The 20,565-nt window shown below is 45.3% G+C and overlaps 1 protein-coding gene across 3 annotated transcripts in view; it reads right to left on the reverse strand.

Moving 5' to 3' along the window:
• Window positions 1–20,565, reverse strand: part of LOC128887286 (homeobox protein onecut-like) — a 60,370-nt gene that overhangs the window by 6,045 nt on the left and 33,760 nt on the right. For 2 of the 3 annotated variants that reach the window (XR_008460004.1, XR_008460005.1), the window contains exons 3-5: window positions 6,701–6,724; window positions 6,122–6,237; window positions 59–2,798 (exon numbers count right to left, since the gene is read on the reverse strand). Coding sequence is in view for 1 of the 3 variants with exons in the window: in XM_054143005.1 (XP_053998980.1) it covers window positions 2,589–2,798; window positions 6,122–6,237; window positions 6,701–6,724 (350 nt within the window). In the remaining 2 variants the exon portion in view is untranslated. Of the gene's footprint in view, window positions 1–35; window positions 2,799–6,121; window positions 6,238–6,700; window positions 6,725–20,565 lie in introns of those variants that run through there. The other variant, XM_054143005.1, reaches the window with a different exon arrangement.

Genomic DNA, 20,565 nt, shown 5'->3' on the forward strand with positions numbered 1-20,565 from the left:
CTCTCTCTCTCTCTCTCTCTCTCTCTCTCTCTCTCTCTCTCTCTCTCACGCATTCCACTTGCTCTCTCTTCGCATGTCGGTGAACACTGATCCACTAATTCTCGCGAACGATCACCCTCCGTACGTCTCGTGTCCCGTCTCCTCTTCTTCGTCGATTCGCACAAAACAGCGTCCACTCTGATATACAATGTTTATTACATACATAGAATATATCACTTGGCACGTGCACCCTCGACACGATGCCACTTTTTTGTTTTGCATATTTTTGTATGTGTATGTGTGTATGTGTGTGTATGTGCGCGCGCATGTTTACGTTTGTCGCGTATGAGTGTGATGTGTTAAGAAACGAAGCTGTTCTTGTTCGCGTTCTTGTTCAGTTTTAACGGGTTCGTTAGGTTGTCCCTTTTAGCGACCAACGAGGACACGACGAGTCCTGAACGCTGCACCCTCTTGCGTCGACGACTTTCGGAACAAAGTCTCTCTCTCCCTCGGTTTCCAACACCCTCTGTTTCTTGAATTTTTACGGACTACTTTTATTCGCAAATCGAGGCATTGTCGCTTTAAAATCATCGTTGCCGAACTGGAGTTTAATCAACTATTTTCTTTTTTCCTACCACAGGAGATATTCCAGAATTATCGGAAGAAGTTTTAAAATCTGATCTTTTGTTTCTTTGACGCGAAATTGAATTTCGTTTTGTAAGTCGGATTGTATAAATAAACTTTCGGGCTACATTTTTCTGTCTATCGATCCTTTAAAGCGACGAAATCGATCGTTCTAAATCGTAGGCTTCCTCGATTTCAGTAAAAATATTCCTTTTTCAAGCGAAATGTTGCACTTTTCTAAATTCGTGCAAGTTTGAAACCCTTTGCGATTCCGCGTTGAGCCAGCCACGTCTCTTCGATATTTCTTTCCTTATCTTAAATAGAACATGGCACGAAAACTGTCCACATGGCACTAAAACACTCCATTCTTTAAAACATTTATTATAGTATTAAAAAAGTATCTTCGCGCTCGACGTGAAGGGCATCTTTTTTTAAATTAACACCGGCTGCTCTCTAGACGAGAAGACGAATCGCAAAGGGTTACCGCGTTCGAGAGAAAAGTATCGTTTCCTTTCACGGTTACGCAACTTAAAATCTCAACGCCTCGAGATCGAACGCGTTGGAATTCATCTCAACGTCGCCCGTTCCGCGTCGAAGAAGCTTACGAGCACCGATTAAAACAATCCGAAGCGCGTCTTTCGCAATTTTGACTAGATAAAAAATGGCGTTCTTCGGAGAAGCACTTCGACACGCGTAGACTAGAAAGTGTTTCACATCGAGGGGATGAACCACCCACGGCGGAGAAAGGTAGCTTAATCTAGTATGGCAAATTATGGCACCAAGTTTCCGGAGAGGTTCGATTCGAAGTCTCGAACGATTCGTCCAAGTGTAATTTTCGTCACATTTTAGACGATCTCACGAGCTCGATATCGAAGGAGGGAGAGAGTTTCTCGGATCCGAAAAACGACGGCTGGCACGGTTTCCTTCGACGCCGCTAGACGATGCTCGATTTCGATCTCTGGAACGTCATGTATGTTTATTACCGCGCGATTACCTATTCATTTTAATCGAATAGATCGTCGACATCGAGATACAATTTTCCAAAGAACAGGAAATTTTGTGACGACAAAGCTATTTTTTATATTTCCAACGTATAGTATTTCCTCGATAAAATAAAGTCCCTCCGCGTAAAAAGTATTCGCAAAATAACGACAGAACCGGAAATTCTTTTTACCATAGAATCGAATCGCGACGAATAGTTTGAAACGAAATGGTTTTTGCCGGTGTGTTGGTCGACGTGGAGGAGCTCGACTATAATATTCACGGACAATACTGCCGCACGCGTTACGGATGGTCGTCGTTAAAAAATGATCACAGCGGCCGTGCTTTCCAGACGATTTTCCAGGCGTGGTTATAAGATAATGACGTCGTTGCGTGGTAGTTCGAAGAATGACCGGTTTTGCCTTGAAATTCGTTCTGCTTTCAGTTGAAACGTTACGAAATTCGGTCAACCGTGGGACTCGACGGAAATTCTCGAAGCTTTTAAAAAAGTTCCGAAAACCTTGAAAGCGTCGACCGTCGAACGGTTTCGATGATATCGTCAGTTCGTTCCGGTAGATTACTCGACAAGGAAACGAAGGTGGGATTCGTAACTGGACGAAATTAGACCGATAAATATAAATTAATCTTGGACAAGTTTCTTCGATGACTGGTGACCTCGAACGATACCGTTTGTCCAAGCGCTTACAACGCACGGACCTAAAGGTCTCGTTGATCTGTATATCCAATAACGGTATCCAATCGTGAGAAAAATTCATCGATACGGTCCCGTGGTTATCGTCGCGTTATCGAAACGAATCCCAATCGCCTATCGCAAAGAATTCTGAACGCGTGAAAAACTGACGTTCCAGGTCAGTTGGAGATATCCTCTCGTTCGAAATCAAAGCAACGCGTCGCGTCGCGTCGCGTGAAACGCGCTGCCCTTACGAGAAGGGCAAATCTTCTTCGGGTGACTCGTCGTGGTACTCCTCGTGGTCGGACGTGTGTCACAAAACATCGCTTGGCTGTCGTTGCCCGATACCTATTGTGGGTGATAGCTGTCCCTCATCGACCGCGACGGTCTTCGGGTCCTCGTCCTTCCACTTGTCCATGGAGCGGCGTCGAGCGTTCATGAAGAAGTTGCCGACCGTCGTCGGCTCCAGGCCCAGCTGCCTGGCGATTGTCACCTGCATCTCTTTCGACGGCCTCTTGGTCTCCTGCAACACGACAAACATTCTTACCAACTGCGTCCTAATTACGATACATGCACGGAACGGCAGTTTATCAAAAGAATCTGCAATTCGACGAGCCGGCATACCCGAACATTGAATTCCATTAACAAACGACTAAACGATTAAGCTACAGCTATGCACGTTCAGTCCACCAAATTCTTTCTACTTACTAACATTGTTATATTACAGCTTTCGCCCCGTATATAAACGAAATAGGTAAAGTGACTTTTCTGGTATTCGTTCGTTCGAACCAAGAGAGAACGATACGAAGAATCGTCGTTCGACCGTCGGAACGATAAACATTTCTCTAGATGTGGTAAACGGGCTGGCACGCTTTCTTCCCACGCGACGTTTCTTACTCGACGTGGGCCGATCAATAACGGAGGAGGTAGAGAGAGTGAGTGAGCGAGAGAGAGGGTATCGATTGGTCGAAGCAACAATTATTACAAACCAATGTTCCAGCGGGCGTGACAGAACGCAATAATTATCGCGCTACGCGTAAAACGCGACCGTTTAACCCTCTAAGCGTTATTACATTAAAACGAGTGATTCGCGAATTATCCTCGATCTCGACACTCGTCGATGATAGTCTTGTTTTTTAATTTCGAATTCGTAACGAAGATGATATTTCAGTCGACGAACCGACACAATTTTTCTTTTTTTTTTTGCTTTTCAACGAATTATTCGATAAATAAATTACGTTTAGTCGTACCCGAAGATGACTCGATTTAGAAAGATTTAGAAAGATTCGTACGCGTCGTAAAATTTATTAAACTACGTTGCATCGTAATTGAAAAAACGATCGAAATTTGTCCAAGTACAGCGTTTACGAAGAACACGTGATTTTCTTGTCGTTTTTGAAGTTGTCCGTGCACCGCTCGCCTCGTGACACATATGCAACCATCGCTCCGTTCCCTCTTCCTCCGCTCAGACACGGTGCACAGTGGCTGTCAAGGAATAATCACGATCCTCGTGCCGATAGTGTCCTGTATTTCCAGCAATTGATACGCTTCTCTGTATATTGAACTGGTATTCCGTAGACAGAGGCGGCAACCTTCGTTTCGTTGCGTTACACACGGTGAATTACATTCAGACAGGATATCGATACGGCCGCGGCCGCGCGCGGTTTCTTAAACGTCACCCCGGTGCATACTCCCTTCGAATTACGCGGCACCGAGTTTCCTATCAGAATTCTTCGAAGCCTTCCTAACCCTGTACTCTTTTTATTTTCCATATATTTCGATATCGCTACTCTTCGAGTTCGGGCATTTGGAAAATCGAAAACCACCGTATTCGCGTTGCTATCGTCGTTCGATGCAGGGTACTTGGAGTAATTAAATCTCTCGTAACAGCGCCATTCTAGCGGCTTGATTAATTTCTTTTGCACGATCGATCGGTGTTGCGCGTTTATTGCTACGTTTTCACGACTGTTCGTTGGTTCGCGACTGCACGTTTCCCGATCGCAGTCCAAGATTTTCGTCTTCTTTACGAGATCGTGATACGCGAATGAGAAGTGGAAAGATTCGTTGCAAGTTTCAAGTTCGAAGAATCGAGCGGAAAATAGAAGCAGAACGCGAGAAAGATCGAGCGACGACGTTAACTGGGCTAAGGTCAATTCGCGAACTATTTGGCATACTTCCAAAGAGCCAACGAATACGCTTCGACCGGATCTTTCGTCTTTCTCGAGAACGTCCACGTTATTTCCATATTTATCTTTCAATCGAACTGGTCGGAAGGGTTCCGATACATTCGATCTGTTTCGATGAAACTGATTCCCTCGTGTTTCCGGAAGATTGATCGAAACGAATTCGAAAACCACGCGTTAAGAGTTAATTTTTTTTTAAAAGCTCCACTTCGAAAGACTGCTTGCGATTCAACGTTGAGGAGTTAACGTAAATGGACGTCGCTGTAATACGAATGTCAACGATCGTTGTTGCCAGGCGCGTTTCGAGGATTGTAGACTTTTACGCGTGGAATCGAATGGCCGCGATATGGACGGTTCGCGACGAGCGAGGTATCGAGTGAGCGTCTACGGACGTAAATTCCGCGTCGTCATTCCAGAGTTCTTTCGTTGTCTTTTAATGCCTTCTTTAATGACAGGTTCGTCGCAGTTACGGAGACTGGTTTGCAAACTATTTGGCATAGTTCCCAACGACATTACCCGGCTCGTGTATGGTACCTAGACTTCTAACGCGAGCCAGAAACATTCGAACCTTCCAATCGGCTTGAAACCTTCCAATCGTCGTGGAAAGGAAAAGCTAATCGCGAATAAAATCAGTCCCTACGACCAAGTCAAAAACGACCACTCTACGATCGAGTGGTAGAGAAGAGAGATATTCGCGATGCCATGAAATGCCAAAGAAATTCAAACATTGAATAACAACCGAAATTTTTCAGCTGTTGTTTACTTGGTCCAACCCTTAGCAAGCTTACTTAGGCCAAGTTCATCGAAACGATCGAGACGCGCGTGCATCGATGAAACGGAGAACAGAAACGAGGGAAAACAATCGTTGGGGTCGCGTGTCGCGTCCCTGATTTTTCGCATGCACGTGGATAAAAACGCGCAGATCGAGCGAATGGCAGGTGGCAGGAGTAGGAGTGCGGGTGGAGGGTTGAGTTTGACCCCCCTTGCGCGTCAACCGCCGACTATCGATCTGTCTTGAATTATTTCGCGACCGATTCCTTCGCCGCGCGCTCCCCGCGCTTCGATTGCGACTACGATCGCGAGCACTTTCGAGAATGCCCATCGATATTGTCCGTTTCCTCATTAGCGTTCCTGTCGACGTAGCGACGGGACAAAAATCCAGCCCAACCATACTCGAAACGCCTTTTCCATTTTTAACGATGCCTATCGCTATCGATGGCTGCCAGGAAGCGGGGAAATTTTATTGCTCGATCCTTTGAATGTTTCACTCGCCGGGCTAGCGAGAACGGGTTCCTTTATTTCATTAATATTTTGTCCGTTATCGAGTAACCGTTGGTGCACGCGGTGGCAAGTAAAGGAAGATCGATGCGCGAATCTTGCAGCATTACGATGGAACAATTTGTTCATCGCGGAGGACAAGCTAATTTCTTCGCGGAGTAGACCGTGGTAGACAGCAATAACGTCGCTTTGGAATACGATTTCGCGCGGGGCTGCATCGTTAGAAAAACGACTGTAACGTCGATTCAAAGCGAAACATGTTCGCGAAGAATTTCCGTTCGTCAATTTTCATTGTTTTCGAATTTTTGCTTTCCCGGGACAATCGAGACAGAACGCGGAGAAACCGCTATCGATCAAAACGCGAGTTAAGTTATACAAGACTTACTTTAAAAATAGCCTGTAGAGTACGGCGCTGAAGGTCTGTGAAAACCAGGCGCGGTTTCTTGGGGGCGGGCTGTTGGTGTTCTGCCTGGCTCGCCATCTCGTCTTTCCTCTTGCATGCTAAAATTCAAACCATCCTTTAGTCGATCGCCGTGAGAACCGATGGAGAGAATCGCTAGCTACTTTGCCCGTCAAAGAGAAAACGCGTTCGATGGTACGGACAAAAATAAAGGGAAAGAACGTTGTTTGTAAATTAGAAATGACCTCTTCGGCTACTTCAATCCGATCTCGCTTAACACGAGCGAAAGATTGTCCCCGATTCGTTCGTGCTCGAAACGAAGCACCGTGTACTTTTTAAAACAAACTCCAAAGACGTTCCGTTGTCGCGTAAAAAACGCGAACCACATGGTAGTGAGTCGTTGAAAAATGTTCCGCGCGAAAGATTCCAAGCAGCCGCTAAACGCGATACGAAAAGAAGTATTTCTCTCTCGCGCCCCGTGTCTAATCAACGATAGCTTCGATTAAGACGTCGCCAAACAAACGAAAGGAAAACGGTTTTTGAATGTATTTTAATCGTACTTACTTCCGCGTTGTGGAATCTGTGCAGCTGAAAGCAGAAAAAAAGACGAATGTGAATCAATGGTGAACTCGTTCAGGTGAACGACCATTTTGTAGGTCGTTTCGTGGAATCTTTTTTTACACTCTACGAATGCTTTTTCGTTTTTTTTTGTTTTTTTTTTCTTTTTCTTTTTTTTTTTTTGTATATGTAACTCGTTTCGTACGTTTTCAAACAAAAGAAAACAAAAATTAATCTGGACTTACAGATACACATCGAGAAATATGTTCAAGGGCATAAGTAACATGTACACAAGTCACTGGATAAAAAAAGGGGATTCGGTTGCATACCACGAATATCTCAATAACTGATATAATACTACTGCTGATAAACATGTCACTAAAGGGTACCAAAAGAGGGCAGGGGCGGGGGGCGGACATGTGACGATGCAAGAGTGTCAAGAGATGCATTTCCTTGGAGAAGCGAGAGTGGTTTCGGGTGTGTTTTCGTTGGTGTCTCGAGTGAGTGATGTATGCCTTGTTTCGAATCTGAGTGGTATTATGTTTTGTCGAGTATACGTTTTCCCCCTCGTTTTTCTCTTTGTCATTGGAACGTTTCCAACGAACGCGAGAGGTAATTTTTCCGAGAAAAAGTTTGCACCGACGCGGATTTCAAACAGAGCTCTCGAGAGACTCAAACTCGTAAAATTACATGCTTCTCGTTGGTCGTACATATTTCGTTCCTCTGTTAGAGTAGCAAATTTCTTAACGATTTTTTATTTTTCTAGTTTCTAATTTCTTCATTTCTCAATTCGAAATTTTCCCGCGTGGCCAACTTTTTGACCAAAAAATATCCGAGTCCCAAATTCTCCGACTAAAAATATCTCGTATATTCGGAAACTAAAATCCAACTCTCTTAAAAATTTACGAACTTCGATTCGCGTGTAAAAATTATTTTACAGGACAATTGGAATGGAAACGGCATGAAAATGCGGTACATTGTATCCATTGAAAAAAATAAAATTTCACTCTACCGTTCGCTTCCTGACAACTCGAAGTTCCTCGATCGAAAGTGCGCGACCGAAACAAATGGAACGCGTCGCGACGAAATCACCATTTTCAACGAATTCATTTTTCTCAGCGAGGAGACTGCACCGCGGATTCGATTTTAACACTGCGCGCCGATTGACTACCCTTTGAAATAATAGCTATACGCTCACGCGAGGCGATCGCGACATTAAATCGAAATTGCAACGTAATAACTGCCGGTCCCTTGCGGTACTCGTCTCGTAAATGGGGCATAATCGTAGATGAGAGGAATGAAAAAAAAAAAAAAAAAACGACGCACGTGAACAGGCCCGGTTCCAGGTATAGTAAAAAATTTTATCTGCAACACGCGTTTAATCCTAAAGAATTACGTCGCGGCCAGCAATCTAAATTGAAACTTTATCTTTCGAAACTGCGGGTTCGTACCTGGACGAGAACACGAGGACTTTTAATTCCGGTGTTTCCACGGCTGTCAATAACAACCGCTACCGACCGTTGCGTTCGATTCCGTCGTAGAAAAAATCGAACCACCGTCGCGTCGATCGCGAAACGTCCCAAGTTTCAATCGTGTCTAACCGATCCTAATTCCGCCATCGCGAGTCACGATTTTCCATTAACCTGCCACCGGGACGACCAACCGTTGAACGATCTTAAACGTCACCCTCCCCGTCGTCCCAACGACAAATCCTTGGCAAAGTAGCTCTCGATTAAAATTTTCTATGCGAGCCTTCCCTTCGTTTTTCGGTTGCGGTCGATCTACGAAAATGGAACGCCAACGCGTACACGGGGGGACGGACGAGGAGCAACGAAGGGACGAAGACACCAGCGAAGGGGTGAGGGGTTAAAAGGCAATCGCGCGCCATTAGCAAGCGACCGATAACGAATGAAAGGAAGCTCGCGAAAAAATGGCACCGGGAACAAGGACATCGAGAGCCCAGCCACGGATGCCATTGCAAAGGGGTTGCAAAGGGGCGCTGTGGGTGGTGGACAGCCGGCAGAGACGGAAAATTGACGCGTTCGTTATTACCCTCGGGGCTTTCGAGCAGGAAAGGTTTGATCGTCGCGACAATCGACTTATGGGCGCGAAGCGTTTTCGTCGTTTCACTTTTTCCAACATCTACCCTCCTCTTTTTTTTGACGTTATTTCTTGCCCTTTCGAATCAGGAATTATCACGATTTTCCGTTTAATTGCGTATACGGGCTTAAACTTTTCTAGACTCCTCGCGCCATTCTTCTCGGTAATTTCCGAAAGTTTCGTCACAAAACACAGCGTTTCCTTCGGTCCGTTTTCCCTTGGCTTTCGATAATAAAAATCTATTTTTGCCGACAATAGCTTTATGAAAGGGGAAGAACATACCGATGACAGTGACGATATTCCCGGACAAGGAACGGACAGGGAGGTGCTGGGGGAGGTGTTAAAATTGTCAGCCGGAAGAACGGTCGCGTTGTCAGACATCGTTGTGTATCCGTTGGTGAGCAGAACTCGAAATGGATGCGAAAGCAGGAGCCGGATGTCACGGATCGATCGAAGGATTCCAGAAACGGGCAAAGTGGGCCAAATCCAGTCGGGCGCAACCGCGCGATAAAGCATTAACGAGCTCCTAACGTGCGGAATATCTCTGACGCGATGTCGGTGTCGGTGTCGGTGTCGGTGGCCGCGAGCTTTTTCGGAAAATAATCCGGCTGACACTTTGTGCGCCACGGCCTGAAAAGCCGGCCAGGCCACTCTTTGACGCGAGAGGATCTGCTCGGCCGGAAAAATTTCATCGGCTTCGTCTAATCGAACCGTGTATCGTCGAGGAGCCGCTATATCGAACGCGCTCGCGACGACGAATAACGAATACAAGATAAACATCCGTTTATCCGATCGAACAAACACGCAACACTGACTTTCACTGTCGCCTGGGTTACGCGCAACATACAACGTAAATAGATATTCAATTATACGCGACTGTCTATTCGTAGATGAAACGTTAAATAAATAAATTTAGATTATAGAATGAAATATTTCGCAACGAATAGACAAATATTTAACTATTCGGTCGACAAATGTCACAAATACATTGCCGTACGTTCGTCCTATTCATCGAATGAAATTGTGCCATCTACGCTTTTGATGGACAGCATCCGTTTCATTCCCAATCCAACCATTCGGAGAGAGAAGTTGTGAATCGTTTCGCGAAATCTTCGCGAGCTACCTGCGAAATCTATCAAATTCAGGGGTTATCGAGGCAATATTTTCCATTGGAAGTAGCCAAAAACCCACAAGCTCAACGTTGAAAACAAAAGTCGCGAAAGGGTGTCAGAAATTGAAATCGAAATGGGCAGATTTCCAACCGTAGGAAAAGCCAAAACTATAAACTTCGAAACTCCATCGAGCATCGCGTCGCGTCGCATCGACAGGCTCGAGTGGTCGTGGGATCGGATTCGCGTACAATCCGGGCGTAACCGGTGGCTAGGTTCGATCAAAAGGAAGTTTGTCAGGGATGCGAGTGCGGCACGTAGACGTCTTGTTCGTATAGGTGGGTCGGGGAATCCGTTGCAGCCACCAGCCTTTTCGAATAACTCAAGAATGATTGCGTTTCGGCCGAGGCAACCCGCTGGCGTCACGTGGTCCCAATAGCTTCTGGTATATAATAAAATAATACACGCAGAGAAGGCGGCCGCGCATTTACATGGGCCACGCGATCCCGATACTCTGTTCCGGTCCTTTCAACCCCCGCGACCCGCTCACCCTCTCCCGATACACCGGGTGTGTCGTCGAAGCAGCTTTCTCGTTGGGAATTGGCCAGCCCTTCTCGTCGATGACTTTGATTCCATTTTATTTGCATCCTTTCGATGTTGTTTAACTCGATATTTACGAGTAGAATTATTCAAATCCCTATTTGAACATCTGACTTTGAGCTAAACGAGATCATCGTCTATTTCCGACTTCCGCCTTAATTCTTCTTTCGTCGACACTCGTGTCGGATCAACTTTTCATTTCTTTTCGTTCCATTTAAACGAGATCTCATAAACATTGCAATGCATTTTAGATATGGACGTGTTTAGAATTCAAAGCAACGAAGATTTGTTTATTTTCTTGCAAACGTTTTGTTCTTAACTCGTTTGTACGATCTATCGATACCGATGCTCGCTATCACCGTTTTTAGGAAAATATCCAGCTGCCAGGAAATTGAATTTCGCTTCATTTCCGTTAATCCACCTACGGCAATTGCACGTATTATCACGATTTTGAAGTTTGTCTAACGCGATTCAACGCTGGACGCGCAACATTTTCAGTCGGACATGTTCTTTTGCCTCTATCAATTTTTCCATCGTCTCCGTTCACTTCTTAACGTTAAGTTAATTCAAGTCTTTCGAACGAATCGCATCTCGCAAATTAAAATTGAAATAAAACCGATAACTACATTTTGAATGATTGTAAAATGTTAACTCCAAGCACACCTTATAGACAAGTGGGGGTAGTTGTTCGTGCAAGGAAGAACCTCGTCTCCGATAGGCATTCCCCTTCGTTGCCCCTTTTTTGCCTGATAGGCTCACATTCCGATGGAGTCGGGACGCCCGGTTCTTCTTGGATTTTCTCGCTTCGCATAGATTTACGAGGGCGATTCAATTTTATTGCTTATTGGCCGAACTCGACGATATTCGCGGTGCCCCGTCACCCGCACAGGGAACTCAATCCCGTTTACGCCCTACGACGCGCTTCCTCGACTTCTCCTATGTCACCGTCTACTTCCGTGTACTCCACTCGCTCGAATCCAACGTTCCTATTAACGCGATTATCGATATCTTTTACTTTTTTCTCTTCTCCTCTCTTCTCTTCTCTTCTCTACTCTTTTCGTGTATTTTTCTTCATGGAATCTATTTCATATCGGTTCTCAATCCTTCGACTCCGCGCCGAAATTGGACTTCGTGGATCCTTAACGGAATTTGGGGCGGACTTCCGGTAAACTAGTGCTGGTTGACTAACAACGAAATTCCGATAAAACTTATTTATACTTTGCAAAAGCGAATATCCCGTGTTCGATGATTCGACAAAACTAACATCGAAAGACGCACGAGGTTCGTTAAAAAATAGTCGGAACGTCGAGTGCTCCATTCTACGAAACCGGAAGAAGATACCCATGGCTTTCGGCCCAAAGTTTGTTAAAATCGGACACGATGTTCGATTACCGTATTCTCGGACACCCATCGCGTAATTAGCGATCGTCGAGTTAATAATTTAATTATCGTGGATGACTCGCAGCGGTGAGCACGGACGCCGCGAAAACAAACGGAAGACCGATGGCAACAATAACGGGTAGCGTCTGTCGGACTCATTATCGATTCATTGAGCTCGGAATTCTACGCGTTTTGACGGACGTTCGCCAGAGGAAGTCGGGGGCACGCGACACTGTACGATTCAATTTTCGAGAAAGTTAATTAGAGCGTCACGGTGGCTGTCGAGCATTTTTAACGAGCGGTTACATGTCCGATCGCGTTGCGAAAAATCTGATAGAAAAATTCTCCTCTTTCTCTGTAAAAAGTCAAACGTTCGACGAATCGCTGTAGAGAAATTCGGTGGCCGACGACCCGATGGTGAAGAACGGCAGCGAACTAACGGATTACTAAACAAAAGTACGGGAAGAACTTGAAAGAAACGGAACATTTAAAAGTAACTCGAGAAATAGGTATTCTGTGCTTATTGAAAAGCAAAAGGTAACGAATTCGATGGGATTTGAAATTTACTAGCTTCCAGACAAACGTAGGATCGTTTGGGTAAGAGGAATAACAGGAAATTCGGCAACGATTGGGCAAACAATTGCAAGAAATTCGATTAAATGAAATTTCCCTTCGATGAAAAATTCTCGTAACTCTCGATGGCTCGAAGTTTGAAGGTGCGATCGGTTTAATACGCTTGTTAGAATCAACGACCGACAAATCCGATACAAAATATTTGGCGAAACGTCAATCGACAAATTCGTTCAACCCGGAAACCCACGAACGATAGTTGTATCGACTTGCCGGACCGTTCGTAAATCACGGTTTCGAACGAATTTAGCATTACGGATTACGTTAGAAACGGTCTCAAGGGAACCGAGAAACGTTCGAGACGTAGATGTAGACGATCTTTTCGAAACGTGGTTTCGTGTACCCCTGATGTATCCGATCCGATGTCCCTCGACCTGTTTCTCACGGGGTGGCTAGTAGTGCTCATTCTGTGAACACATTCTGAGAATTATTCGATAACATTCAACGTTCATCGCAAACTAACGACCAATGTCGAAGCGCAACAACGATACACGTTTTTAGATAATTCGAGAAAGAGGTCGAGTGTCACCGACGTAATGTGGGTTACGCCTGTAATGTGCGACTTCTTTCCAACGGGCTGAACATTCATGCTTTGTCTTACAAGGTATCGACTAACAATACTGGTATCTGGTTGAATAAGGGCGTGGGCAGGGGTTCAGGGGGTGGGGTGGGTCAAATACTACCTGCGAAGGGGCCTCAAAATTAATATCTAAGTAAACGGGCACTCTCTGTATTACGGTGGATTCTAAAATTGGGATTTATCTGGCGGGGAATGGTCGGCTCGCAGCAAAATGCTCACGTTCGATAAGACAGCATTCGAGCCCGAACATCGGCGAAACTTTTCTTTGTTTCGATCGAAATTGCGTCGATACATTACGGCAGACGAGCAAGACGAACGATCTCGTTGGCGCCAATCTTTTACCGAAATTACGCGATTCAAATCTCGAGTAATTCTTCGTACGGGGCAATTGTAACTTTTTTAATTGAAAATTAAAATGTACAAGTCGAAGAGTTTGCGTGCAGGTACTTTACTTTTCCGCTACGCCGACGATCGATCGATTACGTGGAAAAATTTCGCCAACCTTCGGGGTGACAGGTCGTCTAAACATAACTTATTTTTCCCCGTGTACGTCTTCGTGTCGTTTTCTAAGGACAAAGACGCGAGAGACAGAGAGGAGCGCTGGAAACGGGGGCGTTTTCGTGTTCTCGTCCCCGTTTCCACGCCGAGGAATTTAGCAAGCAAGCAAGCAAGCAGACTTTCGTCTGTCGTCGAATCTGTACGAAAGGATCGCCGTGTAACTAGGGTGTCCTGTATCTTCTTTTATTCGTTCTCCCCTTTTCCCTCTATCTCGTCGAATTTTCGTACTCGGAAACGCTCGCCACTTCTTTTCTCGCGTATTTCACCCGTTCCTCGACAAATTTAGCATTCCATAGAACCGAATCGATTTTTCGGTAAACTGTCTCGTTCTCTCTTTTTTTTTTTCGAGTACGATCAACGAACTTGAAGGGTGAGAAACACCAAAGAATTTGGGGACACCCTATCTGTGACCCACGTGGCGAGATTGTTTCTTTATTCACAACGATGCTGGGACTCCGATAGACCTCGAATACGTTGCTCGAAAATAAGATCGCGAAAATACATTTTTTAGATCGGAGAGAATTCACCCGCCATCGACTTTCGATACTTTATCCAATTTATCGTAAGTATAATAGAAATTATCGATTTCTAAAAAAAAAGAAAAGTATTGTTTCCACCCAGCACCGTTCTTAGATAATAATCTCGCACCATTCTCGACTACCCTCTTCCTCGAAGTTTTGCGCTCCGATTGGAACGCCCTTGACGTTCCTCGATCACGCCGGAGAACAGACTCGAAGACGCAGAACGGAGGGGAAATTCTTCGTTCGTGTCGCTCGAATTACATAGTATAATAGGTAATAATTATAGTAATATACATATATATAGAGAATATATATATATATATATATATGTTGGCCATGCAATGTGCTACTGTACATATATAGAGACTCGAGGTAGCCCGGTGGCGTTTTATTGAGAAATTTGTCTCTTCCTCAACGATTTATCGGCACACCATGTATCATCCCCCCTCTTTTTGCTTTAATCTCTCTCTCTCTCTCTCCCTACTCATTCTTCTCGCAATGTTTTTCCTATGTCTCCCTACTCTCTCCATTCTCTTTCATATTATTCGACTTATCTTACTTTCACCCTCGTTCGTTCATTCGTGTTATCGATTTCAAATTTTCTAAATTTCGTCAAATTTTCGCGTAACCCAATTTCATTCGTGCGAGCTCAAGGTGTAGACAAGGGATGCTTCCATAGTTTTTTCCCGCTTTCACCGATGTACTTCGAGCTATCGAAAGCCGCGCGTCCCTTTACTCGCGGTGATTTATACGTATTATTATAATAATACCTTATTTACGGGCAATAAGTCCTTGATATCGAGTAAAATAACAAAAAATCTAGAAAAATAGCCTACTTTTTGCGGAATTTTTACTGCAAAGTTACAAATCAAAGTGTCCAAATTCTAATACGCGACTATTAAGGAAAATAAAAGATCGGATCCACGACGGAAGAATGAAAATCCCGAACAACCGTACCGCGTAAAAGAGAAGAAAAAGTTCGACGAAAGTGTCGACACTTGGAGACGACGCGATTCTCGTCGAGTCGTTCGAAATACATCGGCAATTCGAGCGCAACGCTCGCATCTTCCACTTTGCGACAGTCGCTGAAAAACAACTTTCCAGCCTGTGTCACGGGCTCTTTCGTTAACTTCGGAACGATACACGAAGAAAACAATCGACGCGAACTCTCCAACCGAGAATCAGAATTTATAGTTTTATCCGAAACGCGATGATTAGGAACATAGAAAAAAATGTCGCGAGATAAAGGCGATGGGATTAAAATTCAACGACGATTCTGCTCGCAATAAAAGAAGCAAGAGCTCGCGTCGCGAATTGGCCGTGGACACAGAGCCTAAAGACGAAGCGGAAGCTTCTTCGCCGAATGGAAGACAGCGACGTTAAAAAAAAAGCCGAACCCCTTGCCTACGTGGCTTCCAAAAGGGTGGCTCGTGGACTGGAGTGCCGGTCGAGAGGGTGACTTGTATCATCAGCAAAGCCGGCGCACAATACGTCGGCTTAAATTCACCGAAACCGTGGCGGGAGTACGGAATTGCTAAAGGGACAGTTTCCCTTGTCTAAAGAAAACTCACCCCTTTCCGTGACTCGCGGGAATTTGAAAATAATTTCGCTTTCGTTGGGACGCGCCACCCTTTCGCCGGACCCGCTTCGGTTCTGGACCTTCCATGTTTCATTTTCCGTATCGAAAATTCTCCGATCCTTCGACTTTTCGATTCTCTACTCGTTCGACTTCCTTTCGATTCAATTTCGTCCGCTTTTCACCGTCGGGTTACTCTACTTCGAAGTTTCTGTTTTTGCAAATGTTCCATTTTCCAATTAGTTTTCGTCTTATCGTTCGATATTCAAACAAAAGTTCAATTATTGATTCGGACTGTTGAACGGTCGTGGGGAAGTAATTGAGAGCAATAAACATGTATTGCAAGTCTGGGATCATTTCGATGGAAAATTTCGAGCGAACGGAGAATCGAATACGAGAAGATTGGTCGATGGAAAATAACGTTGAGATGCCTTGAATGCATTTCGAGGTGAACATGGAAAGTCTTCCTACCGAGACGACGATCCAGCTTTCCGCCGACCCTCTCGCGCCTAAATCCGGTTCATCTGCCTGTCCAATTTGTCGAGTGTAATTTTATTAAAAATCCGATTGGCAGCTGGTTTCGAATTTAGAGTGCGGCTACTTGGTAGCGCTTTCGGTACCCCAGAGTAAGTAGAACGAACGATTTTTCGGAACGTGAGATCTCGTTTAGATCGATTCTTTGTTCCCTTTTCTCTTCTTCGAACTTGACGCGCGAAAAAGTACATCCGTCCTTTTCGAATGAATTTTCATAAAAATTGAACCGGTATTTGGCAATCGCATATAATCTCGAAATCTCTAAAGAGACATCTAGATTTACTAGGTTTAAGGGATGTTTCGCGTAACGAAATTCGGCGAAGAATCGTGTCGCGAGTAGGAGGTTGTCGAGAGGTTTTCGGTAACAAAGTTAGCGAGAACACTTGCAGATCCAACCCGTGTACCAACGATACGTTGTCGGTAGTTTCTGGGTCATTGGCGTGGCATGTACTTTTTCGCGTGTAAGAGTCACGTTAGCTGTGCGCGTTGGTCGATCGTTCGTCCCTCGACTTGGAGGTAATATTCGAAGCCAATTAGAATAGACACGTGGCCTCGACGATCCAGTCGCTTCTGCGATTCACCCTGCACCCACCACTCGAGCAGCCTTCCTCTCCTCGTTCGCGAGGAACTTACCGAGAATTTACGCGTTACTCGACTTCCGTATCGATCGGGATTCTACGCGCGAGCGAGTTTTCGTTGTTCTCTTCCTCGATAAAACGACTTCGCGATCGAATTTTTTTCACGGGAATTCGCGGATGCGATCGTAGTTTAGGAATCGGTGAAAAACATTTAGCGTAAACACGGAGTAATCTGATCATCGCCGATCGATACCTCGGGTAACTTTGGCTTCAAGTCCAAGTTTCCTTTGCGAAGCTTGCGTTCGGAAGAACGTTCGAGCGTAGCGCAGCAAGAGAATCGCGTAAAACAGGAAACGGCTCGAGGAGCAAATCGGAGAGACTCGCGGGACCGAGGCCAACCGCCATTATGGTTGTAACGAGGTCAAGGTCGTGTCATTTTAACGCCACGAGATCGATTGATCGCCCCTGCATTGGCCTCCCGCCGCTCGGCTACCGGATAGAGAACCGAATTTTCCACTTTATCCTCGTTGAACGCGGTAATTTGTCGTTGGTCGTTTATCGATGACATAGAGAAATTTTTGATCGACGGAAGCTGGACGCTGGACTCGAACGAAACGAAACGTTTCTGAACGAGCGATACCGATTATCACGGGTAGTCTTCTAGATCGTGTGATCTGTATCGCCGAATCTCTCCCGCCCTCCTCGAACACCTTTTCCTGTTCCATTTTTCGCACGACTCGTGGACCCTCATCGTCCCGCGAAACCGTCGCGTCACGTTTTTCCCGCCTCGAATCTCGTTCGTCTCCCGCACCCTTACGCCCTTCCCACCCATCCTACGTTCGTACATACTTTTTTTCCGTCTTTTCATCGCTTTTCCTCACTGTTTGTTTTTATTTCTCTCCCTCTATCGCTCTCTCCTGATTTTCTCTCGACTTCTCTTCGCTGTTCGTACTATCACCTCGACAACCGCGACTCGAGCGGCTTCTCAATAAAATGCCTCCGTACGTGTCACTTGTCAGGCTTTGTACCTTCTTGTTTTCTCTTTTTCGCTTTCAAGAAATATACATACACGAGAATGGTGATTGGTCGGATGTGGTTTTCCTTCTTCTTTTTTCCTTTTATGTTCGTTAGCGTGTTTGTGTGTGCGCGTGTGCGTGAGACTGTCTTTTGTTCGTGTTGTTTGGTCGCTGTTCTCTTTCCAATCTAAAGCTTACGTTCAAAGAAGCGGCAGCAAAAATACGGTGTACAGACACGTGTATTTGCGCGTGTTCGTGTATGTATGTACGTGTGAGTGTACGTGCGTGTATGTATGTACGTATGTATGTTTGCGAACGTGTATACAGAGGCCATAGTCGTGTGTTTACGTGTACGGAGATTATAAATAATATTACGGTTCATACAGGTACAGCGAACGTGCATGGAATTGTACTGTACTTGTTTCTGTTCTCTCCTTTTTTGTTCGATTGTTCTGTGCCGCGCGGGTGTCCGTATGCGTGCGCGTTTCACCGAGTCTGTTGTTTTTCGAGCTCCGCTATTTCGGCGGCGAAATCAGGGAAACGAAAGTTGTTGCTAACGAAACGCTGCAGTCGAACCCTCGCTCGCAAATAATTTCTTCCTCTTTGGGTACGCAGATTTTACGCTGCGAATTCGCGATCCACGGCAGCGCGGTTTTTCCTGGATCTCTCGAAACTTTTGTCCTTCTTTTGCTTTTCGACACTCGACTGTATTTATGAAACGAATCAATCGAAACGTAAGCGTCGAGGAAAAACGTCGGAAAGATCCAACGACGTCGTAAAAAGTAGCTAGTAATCTCTAAACGATGGTAACGCGACAATTTTTTACTATGACGTCGTCAAAAATGAACGTACTCGACGCGCTGAATTAAAAAATAGCGCGCATTCGAGCTCGAGCGTCTCGTGCGATCGACGAAAAGGCTGCAAGCGTCGCGACGCGCCGGAACGAAGATGTCCTGCGATCGAGGCCTGCAATCGCAGGACATCCGTACCTTCGGGCGCGAGCAATCGCTGCGATCCTTGCCTGCGAGGATTTCGATCGATCTCCGCGAGATCTCGAATGGGAAACGAGGCTCCGTCGAACGAACGACGCAGCGTACGTCTGCGTCGATCGCGACTGCTCTCCTTCGTTCCCCTTTGCCCGACTAAAAAGGACTCGAATTCTTTTCCAACGACGAAATAATTTGTACGTTGCTTTCAACTGATTCCTTCTCTTAAATAAATGAATTAAATAACAAGTCCGCGAAAAGCTCTACGACGTCGAAACCGCGCTGACTTGGTTCCTCGTTAGGTCGTCTCGAGCACGATCCTCGAGGACTTTTCGTAATCTCGACTTCCGTTCGTGCAAATCTCGCGACCCTAGGAGCCGATGCCGATCTAGCGAATCCATACGTCGATTTGTCGAAAACTGCGATCGATCCACGAACGACGTGTTTCGTTTTGCGTGTCGGTGATTATCGATCGGTCGAGTTCTTCGGATTGAATGACGAACTCGACGCGTTCGTAGAATTCGAATCGTTGGAATCGTTGCTTTCACCATTGTTCGATGTTCGTCGTTGCCCTGATCGTCGTAAAAAAGCGTCGATAAAACTCGGATCGTTTCAGGATTCTTCTTAGGATTTCGACGGAGAACTAACGCTCGAGGATAGTCGAATTCAATATTTCTAATGGCCCTGTTTTAATCTCATAATTCGGCAATCGAACATTCACGACATTTTCGACGAGGATTTCCCAGCATCTGCTCCAGAGGATTTTCGCGAAAGCTGCACGAAACTGTGTTCAAAAATCGAGGAAGATACGAAATCGATCGTGGTTTGCTCGAACAGCGACTGCACGAATGGATACGGTGGGACGAAACAAAAGAGAAAGAATACCGCGTGGATAAAAAACGAGAAGAAGTCCGGGCGAGCTGTTAATGACTGTTGTAACAAAAATACCGTGCCGAACGAAAAGAACTAAAGACGAGATTGTCCGGTCGGGTTAGAAACTACTTTGGTCGAGTTGTAACGAGACGACGTTTAACGAACAATTTTTAATTTTATAGCGTCGAAGACTGTATTACGAATCGTTTACCCGATTCAAAATCGAACAAGAGAATTGGAATTAGATTCGCGATATATAATAGTTGCTCGTCGAGCGGAGATCGGATCGATTGGCTGCTGCAGCGATCGAGTTGTAAAAGAGCAAAGATCGAGATCCGGGGAGAAGTTTGAGGAAAATATCCTGCAAACGAAGAATCGTTGGAGTTTTCGCAGGACACTCGAGATTCTCCACTCGTTGCAACGTTTCTCGTCAAATTTTTCCCGTCGATCGCAATCCCATTCTTTTCTCGTGCGCTCCGATGCACCTAATTCGCGAATCGTATTCCCTTCGAACTCTTCCGCGAGTCGGGTGAACAATCATCTAACTTGAGAAGACCCGCGATCCTCCTCGAGGAGCGACCCTCGTTCTCCGAAGCGTCTCGTTTCTCGATCAAACGAGTTCTCATTGGCTCTAGCGACGATCGATCGCGCGCGTATACGCGAATCGCGAGATAACGATACGCGTGTCGTGTGCTACGCAGAATGTTTGTATACAGGGTGTGTGTAACGTATAGAGAATATATATATACGGATATATATATATATATGTATATATAAAGGCAAGGTTAAAGGACAACGTACGTCTCGATCCATTACAACAATGTCATATA

Source organism: Hylaeus anthracinus, unplaced genomic scaffold (assembly GCF_026225885.1).
Source record: "Hylaeus anthracinus isolate JK02 unplaced genomic scaffold, UHH_iyHylAnth1.0_haploid 11985, whole genome shotgun sequence".
NCBI lineage: Eukaryota > Metazoa > Arthropoda > Insecta > Hymenoptera > Colletidae > Hylaeus > Hylaeus anthracinus.